The sequence below is a fragment of the Tupaia chinensis genome, unplaced genomic scaffold, assembly GCF_000334495.1.
Source record: "Tupaia chinensis unplaced genomic scaffold, TupChi_1.0 Scaffold144578_1, whole genome shotgun sequence".
NCBI lineage: Eukaryota > Metazoa > Chordata > Mammalia > Scandentia > Tupaiidae > Tupaia > Tupaia belangeri.
This window is the reverse complement of record NW_006204438.1, coordinates 329,609-341,978: the sequence shown is the minus strand read 5'-3', so window position 1 is coordinate 341,978 and position 12,370 is coordinate 329,609. Positions and strand designations below refer to the sequence as shown.

Sequence of the window (12,370 nt, the reverse complement as noted above, 5' to 3'; positions counted from 1 at the left end):
GGGTGTTATGTCATGAAGGAGCCACATTTTAAGTAGGAGTGGTTGTCCATTGCAAGGAGGTAACTAATGGAATGACCTCAGTGTGCTCAGCTGGCAGGGTGCAGGAGCCGGAGGGAAACTGTGTTGGGAGCACTTCAACATGTCGGACATACAAGAAGTCACTAATCAACCCTTGGATGTGAACCTTCATGAGAAGCAGAGGTCTGCATGAGAGACAAAAGGGGCCTCAGCAGTGAATTCGAGCATCTCCAAGTTACTACTGAAGCCATTGTACCTTCTGCCTTGAGCAAACAGCTGTGATGAGATAAAGATACTGGCATCATCATGTAAAATAAGCAAAGACCGGGAAAGAGAGATTTTGAAGATTCTGCAGAAAGTCTGACTCAGGTTCATTGCCTGAGATCAATTGATAACTTATTTGTGGTTGTTCACGAGTGCAAAGATTCCCAGATTGAAAAAAAAAGAAAGAAAAGAAAAAAGAAAAAGAAAAAAGGAAGAAGTTATAAAGGATTTTGAAGAGTAGGTTGGAAAACTCCTATGGTAAGACCCTCTAAAAGTATGGAAAATTACATGCCAATTTCAAGGGAAATAAGCACAAAAAGTTAAATCAGAATTCAAGTAAAGAGAAAAGTGAAAATGGACAAGGAAACCAATTATATGAGAAATATATTAGAAGAGAGTTCACTAACGATTCTTTAGAGTCACATAGTTTTGACTATTATAAAAACCCAGCCATTAAAGGAGGAGGCATCAACTTCAGTAGGTGATGACTTGGCATCTTGTGAAGATGAGGCTGATGAAAACTCAAAAGAAGAAATAGCTTTGAGTGATAAAAATGTAGATTCACATGCAACAGGGCAGAAAGAAACACTGCTTCATCTCTAATGAGGCCACAAGAGAATTTGGAGGTGCTGTTCAGGATTACTTTAAGTGGAAGCCTGATACAACCAACTTCACCGATGTGGAAGTTCTTTTAAATATCCTCAATAAAGAAATCACTGTGAGCTTTACTATGACTGAAGACAATTTCCTATGAAGAAATATCACACATTTTGTACTCAGACTCTCAGGTCAGCTCTTTGCTATAGGATGCTCAGTCTCTGTGCTTCTCAACCTACTGATATAATAGTCAACCCAGTGTGTGACTGGGGCGATACCAATAGAGCGGATGCAGGATGGTCTATTACCATATTGCCAATGATAATAACTTACTGGCTATGAATTGAGCAGCAAACAGCATCTCGTCTTTATTGACCAAGAATCAAATTAGAGAAGGCAAACCCTCCTAGGACTTGCCCATAGATGCTGTTCTATGGGATATTTGCAATCTGCCATTTAGAAATAACTCTGTGGATATTACTGTAACAGATACGTCATTTGGAAAAGGATGGATTCCAAGAAGAGAAGCAGGAACCTTTATCCAGCATCCAGGAGACATGAATTGTGTCAGCAGACCTGGAAAAGATCTAGCTGCAATCTGCCATTGAGAAATATCTCTGTGGATACTACTGTAACAGATATGTCATTCAGAAAAGGATGGACTCCAAGAAGAGAATCAGGAACCTTTATACAGCATCCAGGAGCTACACATGAACTGTGTCGGTAGACCTGGGGAAGATCTAGCTGTCCTACTTAGAACAACAAATGCTTTACCAAAGCATTATCTGGAAAAGGACATATCTGGTAAAAGGCATACAGTCTGGGTAAACAGAGAGGGTCTTCATGCTTCAGTTTATCTTCTGAAATGCCCATCTCAAGCTTTTGCATGTCCTTTAGAAGACAGAGAAATAGGAACTCCTTGGTAATGCAAAGAATGAGGATGATTGATAATATTTGTACTCCCCCAAACTGGAAATATCAGCATGAAGAACTTGCTTTTTGCAAAAATAGTATTAACAAAAGTGCAGTATGTACAGTTTTAAACCACTTCAAAGCTCTTCACCCTGATTAGCAAAAGGTTTGAAAGTAATGAAATGAAATCTAAGTCTTATAAGAAAGGAGAGTTTTTCCTTGGAGCTGTTTTGAAGGGGTAGTTGAACAATATTAGTACTTTTCTTAAAATGCTTTAAAAATGCTTAGTGAAAAACTTACTAAAATGCTCCAGAATTTGGGTTTAGAATATCTTATTTTCACACTTTACATTCTTTTTTTAGAAAAATTGTGGTAAGTAGAAAGCTGCCCTGGCCTCAAGAAAAGGCAGAGGTCATAACCACAGTGTTTCAGGCCACATCTTGCTGTCTATGCAGCTTTGCTTCTCAGTTGCTCAAGTTCTCTTCCCCTCACCCTCAAAAACTGAAGCAGGATTACATTCTGTGCACAAATTTGTCCTGTGACAAGATAAACCTCACAAGACCTGTGGGAAAGTTTACCATCTGCCTGAAAACGTAAAATATGCCATATTTTATCCAGACTCAAACAGAACTAAAATAGAGGACTAGAATTTATCAAAGGGATTGCAATGATACTTTACTGTAAGTAATAATATAGGACGTTTCTATCTGAAAAGTAGTAGATACATTGGTAGATGAGGATAGGACCAACAAGCTAAATTAGAATTTTCATTGTTCTTATGGTACATACAGATGTGTTACTTTTCAAAGCGAAATATAACCCTGTTTAACCAGAAATCTCGAAACAACCCAGTAATCAAGGGGAATGGATTCAAGGACTATTCAAAAGTATCCTTAGCAGGAAAGATACCTATCTTTTCTGCTAGGACAAGAAGAAAAGAATCAGATGGAGGTGAAACTGATATATTTAAAAATCTGCTAGAAAGACTTCTGTTAGTAACTAGAAAAAAAAAAAGACTCCAGATATTTGTTTTAATTAAATTTTATTATTTAATATTCTGTTCTTGGTTACCATCGATATTTCTTTGTATGCTTGCTTGGTATGTTATGTGTTCAATCACCATCAGTTACAGTTCTTATTGTATTTGTTCTGGAAGTTTGTTTCCATGCTGTTACAATTCTAAGTGAATAAATTGATTTTCAAATTTAAGAAAGACCCCAAGAAGGCTAAGGATTCATGAGAAATGATATGTTTATTACCTCAGTTATATAATTATCACAAAATCAACAAGTTTTGTCATTTCTGTTTTTAGGTCTACCCAGATATTCTTCCTCGATCCTATACTCAGCCTCTTTTTATCATTGATTCATTTATCAGTTTCTGCTTTAAAAAAAGAACTACAGATTACATGGAATAACAACAGCAATGAAGGTAAGCAGATCATCAATCTAGAATAGTATGGAGCTGTGAACCTCATGGCTTTTCTTATTAACCTTGTTCCAAGTTTCCAGCTCAGGCAGGCATCTCACACAAACATGGAGAAGGTTTGGTGCAGTCTGCAGTGTCAACCGTGTGTGCCTCTAAATACACACATTTCCCCTGCAAATCCAGACTTGGGTTGGGTAAATTCCTAAGAAATTTAAAAAAAACACAATTCAGCGGACCGATCTAGTGTGTTTAAATTAAACAACATTATTTAAGAACTTACCATGTGACATTCATTAGATGGTTGTTCAGTGGGACACCCAGAGAGTGAGAACACTCTCTCTTTTCAAAGAAATAATGCATTTATATAGAGGTAAGAAGGACACATAAGGAATAAGCTGTATATAATGTGATCATAATTTATAAAAATACACTTATGTAGAGAAGAGGACAATAGTCTGGCTGGAAAATTATGGCAATAATATAAAAAAATGGGATATATAACCTGAGATATAAACGTGATTAAGTACAGATTGGCATGACAAAAACAGATCAACTATCTGTGTACAGCTGCAGTTGGAGAGGGATAGTTTACTTGTAAATACTTTAGATAAAAAAGTCAAAATTAATAGTGAAATTTAGAATGTTTTATACACACACACGTATATATGTAATATATCTGGACAATTTTGCTCCAATATGCACCTAAATTTGCAAAATCACCCCTCATAGAAATTCCGCAGGGGAGATGCTATTGAATACTCGAGTTGCAACTGCATATTCCAGGTGAATTGAGTTCTTAAATAGGGATCTAGATTAGAGAGAACATTTGAGGTCAAAATCAGCAGGACTACCTTTCGGGAACTTTAGAGCAAATCGGGTTTTGTAGTACGGTCTGAGAAAAGGTCAGGTGTGTCTGCTCAACTATTGCATACATAATGCATTCATTTCCAAGTGCCAAAGGAATTTAAAAGACAAAAAAGAATTCTGAACTTATATTAGGAAAGATAACCAAAATATTTTTGTCTATGTTTCATTGTCCAATTAAATATATACATGAGTGCTCTATGTGTCCAATGTTTACAAGATTTGAAGCATAGGTGAACTATCAAATACAAAATTTCAATGATTAAAATGATTACCATAAAAATAAGAATAGACTCACGAATTGTTGTAATAATACAGGCAACTTTAGGAAAATATACAAGTATGTTTACACATCAAATATTTACATGATTATAAACTATTTAAATAGAAATAAAGCATCTTCAAATATTTAAATATTAAAATTTTAGTACATGATAAATAGAACATTAAAATCTATAACAAAAGACTAATGAATAACTTGAATATACTATTTTAATTGATTACAAGTTGTAATATTGTGCTAAACAGATCAAATTATATCCATATGTGTACACATACATGCCTGCTTCAGCTTTTCCCTCATATCCCAAAATAAATTTCCATTGAATAAAGATCATGTTAGTTGAAATGTTAAACATTTGTTCACATAATAAAAGCAAATAATGTAAAAGACAAATAGCAAAAATATAATAAATAAATAAAATAAAATTGCCATACCTACCTAAAAGAAAGAATATAACTTTAATATATAAAGAATTTGGGGCCAGCAGGTAGTGTTTAAGATTCCCACATGGCCAATGGTGGTTCAAGTCCCGGACTCGGCGTCTTGAAACTCACACCAGATACATTGTGTGTGTGCCCAAAAATACCAAGAGGAGAAGGAGGAGAAGGAATTGCAGCATGCCTATCCCTTCTGGGGAATGATTTTTCAGTTTATTTCTCTGTTTCTTTCTGTCTTTCTGGTGAGTGCATGAGCCCTGTAACAAAAATCTCAAAAAAAAAAAAAAAAAAGAAGTCATATCAAGAAATAAAAGTTAAAATAATAAAATAATAAAAATATGTTATATAGTTATAGGAAAAACAGCTTAAGTAAATGTCAAAAGACTATAACTTAAAAGAACCAAATAAAAATAATCAGCTACCAAATTACTAAAACTTTGAAGCATTATGTAACATTGGCCCAGAGTAATGAAAAAGCTTAGTTTAGTTTGTTTAGTTTGTTTTTGCCATAGTTGTCTAATGCCATGTTCTGTAGACAATTTAAGAATATGTACAGATGTCCCTCTATGATGGTGTTATGTCCACATATTAAATTGAAAATGTCAAATGTATTTCATTCACCTACTCTTGGGTATATCATAGTTTAACCTAACTTACTTTAATGTGTGAAGAATACCTATATTAGCCTACAGTGGGCAAAATCATCTAATACAAAACCTACTTTATAATAAAATTATAAGGCCCAGTTACTACTGAATATGTATCATTTTCACCATTGTAAAATCAGAACTCTTAAGTAATAAATTGGGACCATCCATACTCAAAACCATAAAAACAAGAACAAACTCTTTTAAGAGTAGCAGGCCTGCATTTCTTCCAAATAAAAATACCAGAGATGTTCAAAAATTCATATATATATGATGTTCTTCCCTATATTGCATTTACCAAAATGATGCTCAAATTATCTAATAATAGAGGCATATATTACACAAATATGAAAAGATCTCATGATTTATAAAACTACTTACACCATGATACAAAATAACCTAAGCGAGAAATAAAATGGTCTAAACCATCCTAAGAAATCTTTTCTATTTCTTCCAGCTCTTTAAACAAAAGACAAGGAGACATTGAGAAAGAAATAAGGAATTGGATTCTATACTGGAAACTTACAGGTCAGGAGAAGGAGAGGAACCATCCTCCCACTTCCAGTCCTTGTTCTCCAGGTTATAAGAGAGACCAATCCAAGCGTGACTTACTGGTAATAACTTGGCAATAGTCTACATAAAGACAAAATACACCAAGATGATTCATTAATACTAAAAACGTATAAGACATAAAAATATAAAACTGTATCAGTGAGAAGTAAATAGTCATAAAAAGAATGCAACCTATACATGCTTGCTGATAAATGAAACATCAGAAAGAAGTTCAGTACTGAGCATCTGAAGGTGTTTGTGCATTTTTGGCACCATGAATTAAGTACAAAGAAGAATAAGGAGACAGCTAATTGAAAGTTTCATATTCAAGAGGATGCTACAGTAAAATGTGAATTCCTGTTTTTAACTTATTTTATCATTTATTCAACTCTGTGAGTATGTTTTGAGTTTACAATACATAATTGAACAAAAATGGCAAAAATCCCTGCTTTGAGGGATTTGGAGTAGATACAAATAAACAACAAGCGTGGACATCTTGTGGTATGTATGGTGATCCATGCTCTGAAAAGGCTTACAGCAGGGTATAAGGGAGTGAGAGGACAGAGCAGGGTGTCTGGGATCATACTAACATGAGTTGCAATTTTAACTAGGTTTGTCAGAGCAGGCATTATTAGGAAGATAATTATTGAAAAAGTACTTGAAGGAGGTGAAGTAGCAGATGATGGTTCTGAGTGATCACTGAATAGAGAATGAACAGAAAATGTGAAGGCCCCACAGAGAGGACATGCATAGTGTGTTGAGGAAAAGAGAACTGGGCTGGAGGGGTCAGCAGGTGGCATGGTGGTTTAGTCACTGGAGTCCCACATGGCCGACCACGGTTTGAGTCCCAGACCCAGTAGCTTGAAACCCACTAGGCACACATGAGTGTATGCTCAAAATCCCAAAAGAAGAATGGAGAAGAGATTGCAGCAAGGCCACGCTCCCCACCCGGGGAATGAATTCTCACTTTCTGTCTCAGTGTCTCTCTTTGTCTTTCCTGTAAGGTACACACTCTATAGCAAACATCTCTCTCAAAAAAAAAAATAAATAAATAGAAGAGCAACCAGCAGTTAGCGTAATGGCTATGTTGCTGGACTCCCATGTAGTCAATCACGGTTTGAGTCCTGGACCCGGTGGCTTAAACTCACACCGGGTGCATGTGCATGCGTGCCCAAGATCCCAATAGGAGAATGGAGGAGAAGGGATTGTGGCGTGGCCATCCCTGCTGGGAGGTGATTTCCAACTTTCTGTCTCTCTGTCTCTCCCTGTCTTTCTGGGGAGTGCATATGCCCTATGGCAAAAACCTCTCCAAATAAAGAAATAAATGAGAGCAGAGTTGAGGTGGAGTACACCAAGGAAAGATCACTAAAAACAGCTAAGCAAGAGCGTGTCCTTTTCTCTTGCTTTACACCTGCAGGTGAGTCCTTCCTGTGATTAATTCCTACTATATGTTTACATCCCGAAAGTAAAGAAGGAAATCAATCTCACCATCAATTTTCCCCTTTCTGTCTTTAAAAATGTAGCATTTATAGATACACAAATGTCAGAACAGTTCAACCAAGGTCCCATTTCTCTGGTTTCGTGGTAGCAGTGGCCTCTGTGGTATCGCCAGTGGTTCTGACAAGGTCTACACCTGCCTCCTAGGGAGAAACATATTTGTAATTCAGACCCTACAGAACCTCACAGACAGAGCCTCGTTGCTTCATACTTTCCCCTCTTACAAGAATAAGGCTAATATAAAGAATTATTCCCAGATCAGAATTCTGTCAATTTCAAATTACCTTGTATGTCCTGTAATTCTTGTAGAGTTTCAATGATATTCTGCTGGTTTTGGAGGACCTCTCGAACTTTTATATAGAACAAGACAACACCAGATGAGAACACGAATTGCATCTGCCTTTTGTGCTATTTCTAAAGTCATATAGATAATGGTCATATGCCAAAATTTATCAAAAGTTTCAGCGCAGTCCCTGTCCTTACTGGATTAGTTTTATCTCTGGCTAAACCAGTCTATTCAATTGTCAGTAAAGTCATGACGTATTTTTCTAAGCAAAAATACATCATGACTTTCCTGACACCCCAATATTATGTAGAAATCAGCATTTTCACAGACCCAACCTAAAGGACTCTTCAACAGTTCGTTTAACTGTTCACCTTAAGTAGGGCACTCATAAGCAAATAAAAAATACTTTAATACGAGGTCTCTATAAAATATTTTCATGAACATATACTATTTTTACAGTACAATTTAATGAACACAAAGAATCTTTCATATTATTACATGTTTTAAATTCCTCTCCTTAGAAACCATGAAGACATAATTTTTTATATATTTAAGTTCTCAGTGTCTCAGTGTCTCTCTTTGTCTTTCCTGTAAGGTACACACACTATAGCAAACATCTCTCTCAAAAAAAATAAATAAAAGAGCGACCAGCAGTTAGCGTAATGGCTATGTTGCTGGACTCCCATGTAGTCAACCACGGTTTGAGTCCTGGACCCGGTGGCTTAAACTCATACCAGGTGTATGTGCATGCGTGCCCAAAATCCCAATAGGAGAATGGAGGAGAAGGGATTGTGGCGTGGCCATCCCTCCTGGGAGGTGTGCGCTACAGAGTGTGTGTGCTCACCAGAGAGAGACAGAGAAACAAAGAGAAAGAAGAGAAAGAATTCTTCATGGGGCATAGTCACACCACATTTTTCTCCTCGCAGGATTTTGAGCACACATGCTCAATGTGTTTCGTAAGCCACGTGTTCAGACTCAAATCTTGCAGTTGGCCATGTGGATTCCAACACCTTAGCATCAGGCCGTGATGCCAGCCCATGTTCTTCTGTTTTTGTTCTATATGTTTTTTTTGTTTGTTTGTTTAATTTCCTGGGGCATATGCACTTGCCAGAGAAAGAGGGATAAAGCAACCTCCACGGTCACACTACAGTCTCTTCTCCATTTCTCCATCCTGTCAGGATTTGGGGCACACACACATATATACCTGCCATCTATATCAACCCTCCAGGGATGGGATACAGATAGTGATAGGCCTTGGAGGATCTGGCTCCTTTAATCACTGGGCCATGGGGCCAGCCCTATTTCTGTGCTCTTTGTACATGGTTTAATTTTGGCTTCTATGTTTTTCTCTATACATTCCAAGTAGGGTTCATAGTGTATTTACCATTGATCAACTGTATAATGCTTTACATGTGGCACATTCATTGATCAGCAGTATAATGCTTTACGTGTGGCACGCACTGAATAAATATGAGTAAACAAATGTGTGGATGAGCTAATTAATTAACAAGAGACTGTTTTGATAAACATGAAACTCAGGTTCAGAGGATACACGGGGAACTAGAAGAGGTAGAAGCCTTCAAAACTACCGTGTGTTAGGAAGCTCCTTATCTTTAATGCAATCAAACATTTTAATGTCACAATGAAAGAATTCACTAGCATTCTGCAAGTGTAGCTTGTCCCAGCTCTAACATTACCTTTATTTTGGCTAGACACTTGTTGAGCCTGCAGAAAACTTTCTGCTTTGTTTTGGAAAGAATCGATCCATTGGTTAAGGCTCTTCAACTTGCTCTCTGATGCCTGAACACTCTGAAAGTCTGAGAATGAAAGCTTAAAACATGCAGGGAATACATCCTCACTTATGAAACAGTAAGCTATTATACAGGGTAATTTTTATAGTTTTTTCTTAGTAAATTTCTTCATAAAATGCTTTAAAAACTATGAAAAGCTGGTTAAGTACATTTTATCTACTATTATTCCTAAAATCTATGCCTAAAACTGAAATACTGTCTCAAGTACTTATAAAGGTGAATATGTTTGTTTACAACAGTGGTTCAGTTCAATTAAAACAGACAGCAACAACAAAGTCCCTCAGACAAATCCTTTGGTATCATAACTGGTTGATTTAATGTATATAATTTCACTTTTTAAACAATTTTAGAATTTTGAGTTTCAAATTGATGTTGAAGCTATTAAGAAATGACTATATTTAAGTAGAACTTTATAAATAATTTTAATAATAATAAAAATGTTCCATTTATTCCATTTAGCCTGCTGTAGGCATGGATGACTTGAATAAATTATAAAATAAATTACTTTCTTTTCTAAAGGGAAGACAACTGCAAATTGATTTCATTATTAAGAAAGGTAAATTTCTTAATAAGATAATTTAAAACATAATAATAACCACTAGTTACTGTCAATATAATCTGCAGAAATTGCAAACATATATTCTCTGGAACAATGTGTAGTTATTGTGAGCTCACAAATTCATGTTCATCCATATGGTAATGTTTTCATTTTTTCATATTCTGTTTAGCATATCAACAGAACATTAATCAGAAAAGGTATCTGCAATCTGTTTAAAAAATATAATAACATGACAAGCCAACTATTCCAACTTTTCTCTGAACTAATCAAACTTACACTGATAACCAAAGAATCCACACAACATCAAGAGCAGCAGACTGAAGACCCCCAGGACCACTGGAATTATTCCATGTAGAGAAAAGGAAAAAGAAGAAGCTGAGAAACAGAAAGAATGATCATCAGAAATACGTTTTCCTGTTTTTTTGAAAGATTAATATCATTTCTTATTTAATATTATCCTCACACTACCCTGAATTTTGTGAAAAACAATGGCCAATGTGTGAATTTCTATAAACTGGTAGACTGACTGAAAGGAAAATAAACTAAGAGGCTGGGCAGATGGCAAGCCGGTGGCGTGGTGGTTAAGGCAGCTGGATTCCACATGGTTAACTCTGCGGTTCAAGTCTGGATCTGAAGGCATGTAGACCTGGAAGCCTGAAAAATATGCCAGATGCTGTGCATATGTGCCCCAAATACTGAGAAAACAAAGGAGAAGGGATTGTGACATGTCCATGCCCCGTGAAGGGCATTTTCTCTCTCTCTCTTTCTGTCTCTCTCTCTCTCTGGTGAGCACACTCACCCTACAGCAGAATAAAAAAAAAAAAATTTAAAAGAAGAGAAATAAAGGATGTGCAGGAAAGAGTTAACATAGTAGACCTAGGGGCAGCTGGTGGCATAGTGGTTAAGGTGCTGGACTCCTACATGGCTGACTGCTGTTTGAGTACCAGATCTGAAGGCTTGAAACTCACACTGTGCATATGTGCATGAATGTCCAAAATCCCAAGAGGAGAATGGAAGAGAAGGGACTGCGGCATGGCCTTCCCCACTATGGGGTGATTTCTTGCTTTTTATCTTCATGTCTCTCTGTGGAGTGTGTGTGTCCTATAGCAAAAAATCTTTTTATAAACAAAACAAAACAAAAACAAAAGCAGAAACAAAAACAAAAAACAAAAACATAGCAGACCTCACTCCTCTCCTTTGAAAAACCTTACAAGGTTGGCCTTGACAGGCATCTAGAAACTAGATTTTTGGGAAGGTTCCTGACACTGCTAACTGCTTAGAGTGTTTAATTATGCCTAAACTCTTCATACAATCCATGTAGTTTATGCTGTATGTTTACTTTTCTTCTGTTAAGTCTGTATTTTTACATGCCAACCAGAAGTTGCCAATGTGATCAGCACCCAATAAAGACACTGTCTGCTGAGTCCTTAATGAATTTCCTTGGTCGGCAATATGTTACAAGTGCTTTTGCAACTTGTTGCAGAGGAAATTAGTGTTTTCTTTGGGAGAAGACCATGGAAACTTGTACATATATTGTACATGTATTGTGTTATTAAGTATCCTTAATTACCAGATAGGAATTTTCAAATCAATTTACATTAGCCCCATGAATAGAAGTAAACAGAAAAATGTTTAATGGCTTTAAATATTGTTATTAAAATAGAATTTCTAATCTGGACTTGATGATTACAAGCATATTCTCCTATAAAAAAATTACTTTGAATCCTTGGAAATATTTTAACCAGATGATATTTATTTACTTTAAGGTACAACAGTATCTATAATTTTATTAAATTCCATCAAAAAGTATCTTTATATCTAAAAACTATACTTTCAAATATCATTGTTTTGATTTTTATTCTTCTCAGCGGGCACATGCACTTCCCAGAGAGAAATAAGGGAAAAAAGAGAAAGTGAGAGGGAGAAAGCACCCCTAAAGGAACATGGTCACACCAAAATTCCTTCATGCCAGGTGTGTTTCTTAGGCTACCTGAGCTGGAATTTAAATGTAGTTGGTCATGTGGGATTCAGGTCTCTTTACCGCCAGGCAATTAGCAAGCCCTAGATTCTTTTTGTTGGTATATTTATTTCCTCTAAAATAAATTTCTATATTATACTACAAAAAAGTTTCTTGTATGATAGAAGAATTACATTTTTAACACATATTTTTAAATTTTAATTTCTATACATGGCTAAAACTTGAAAAGTGAATTTT

General features: G+C 36.0%; 1 protein-coding gene and 1 pseudogene across 1 annotated transcript in view; one reads left to right on the top strand and one right to left on the bottom strand.

Annotated features, from left to right (window-relative positions):
• The first annotated feature begins 207 nt into the window (after window positions 1–207).
• Window positions 208–1,805, top strand: LOC102490045 (THUMP domain-containing protein 3 pseudogene; annotated as a pseudogene).
• Window positions 1,806–2,859: 1,054 nt separating this feature from the next.
• Window positions 2,860–12,370, bottom strand: part of LOC102488815 (natural killer cells antigen CD94-like) — an 11,518-nt gene continuing 2,007 nt past the window's right edge. The window contains exons 3-8 of the mRNA XM_006167173.3: window positions 10,432–10,530; window positions 9,483–9,602; window positions 7,784–7,849; window positions 7,491–7,642; window positions 5,977–6,083; window positions 2,860–3,421 (exon numbers count right to left, since the gene is read on the bottom strand). Coding sequence (XP_006167235.2) covers window positions 3,304–3,421; window positions 5,977–6,083; window positions 7,491–7,642; window positions 7,784–7,849; window positions 9,483–9,602; window positions 10,432–10,530 — 662 coding nt within the window. The 3' untranslated portion in view covers window positions 2,860–3,303. The remainder of the gene's footprint in view (window positions 3,422–5,976; window positions 6,084–7,490; window positions 7,643–7,783; window positions 7,850–9,482; window positions 9,603–10,431; window positions 10,531–12,370) is intronic.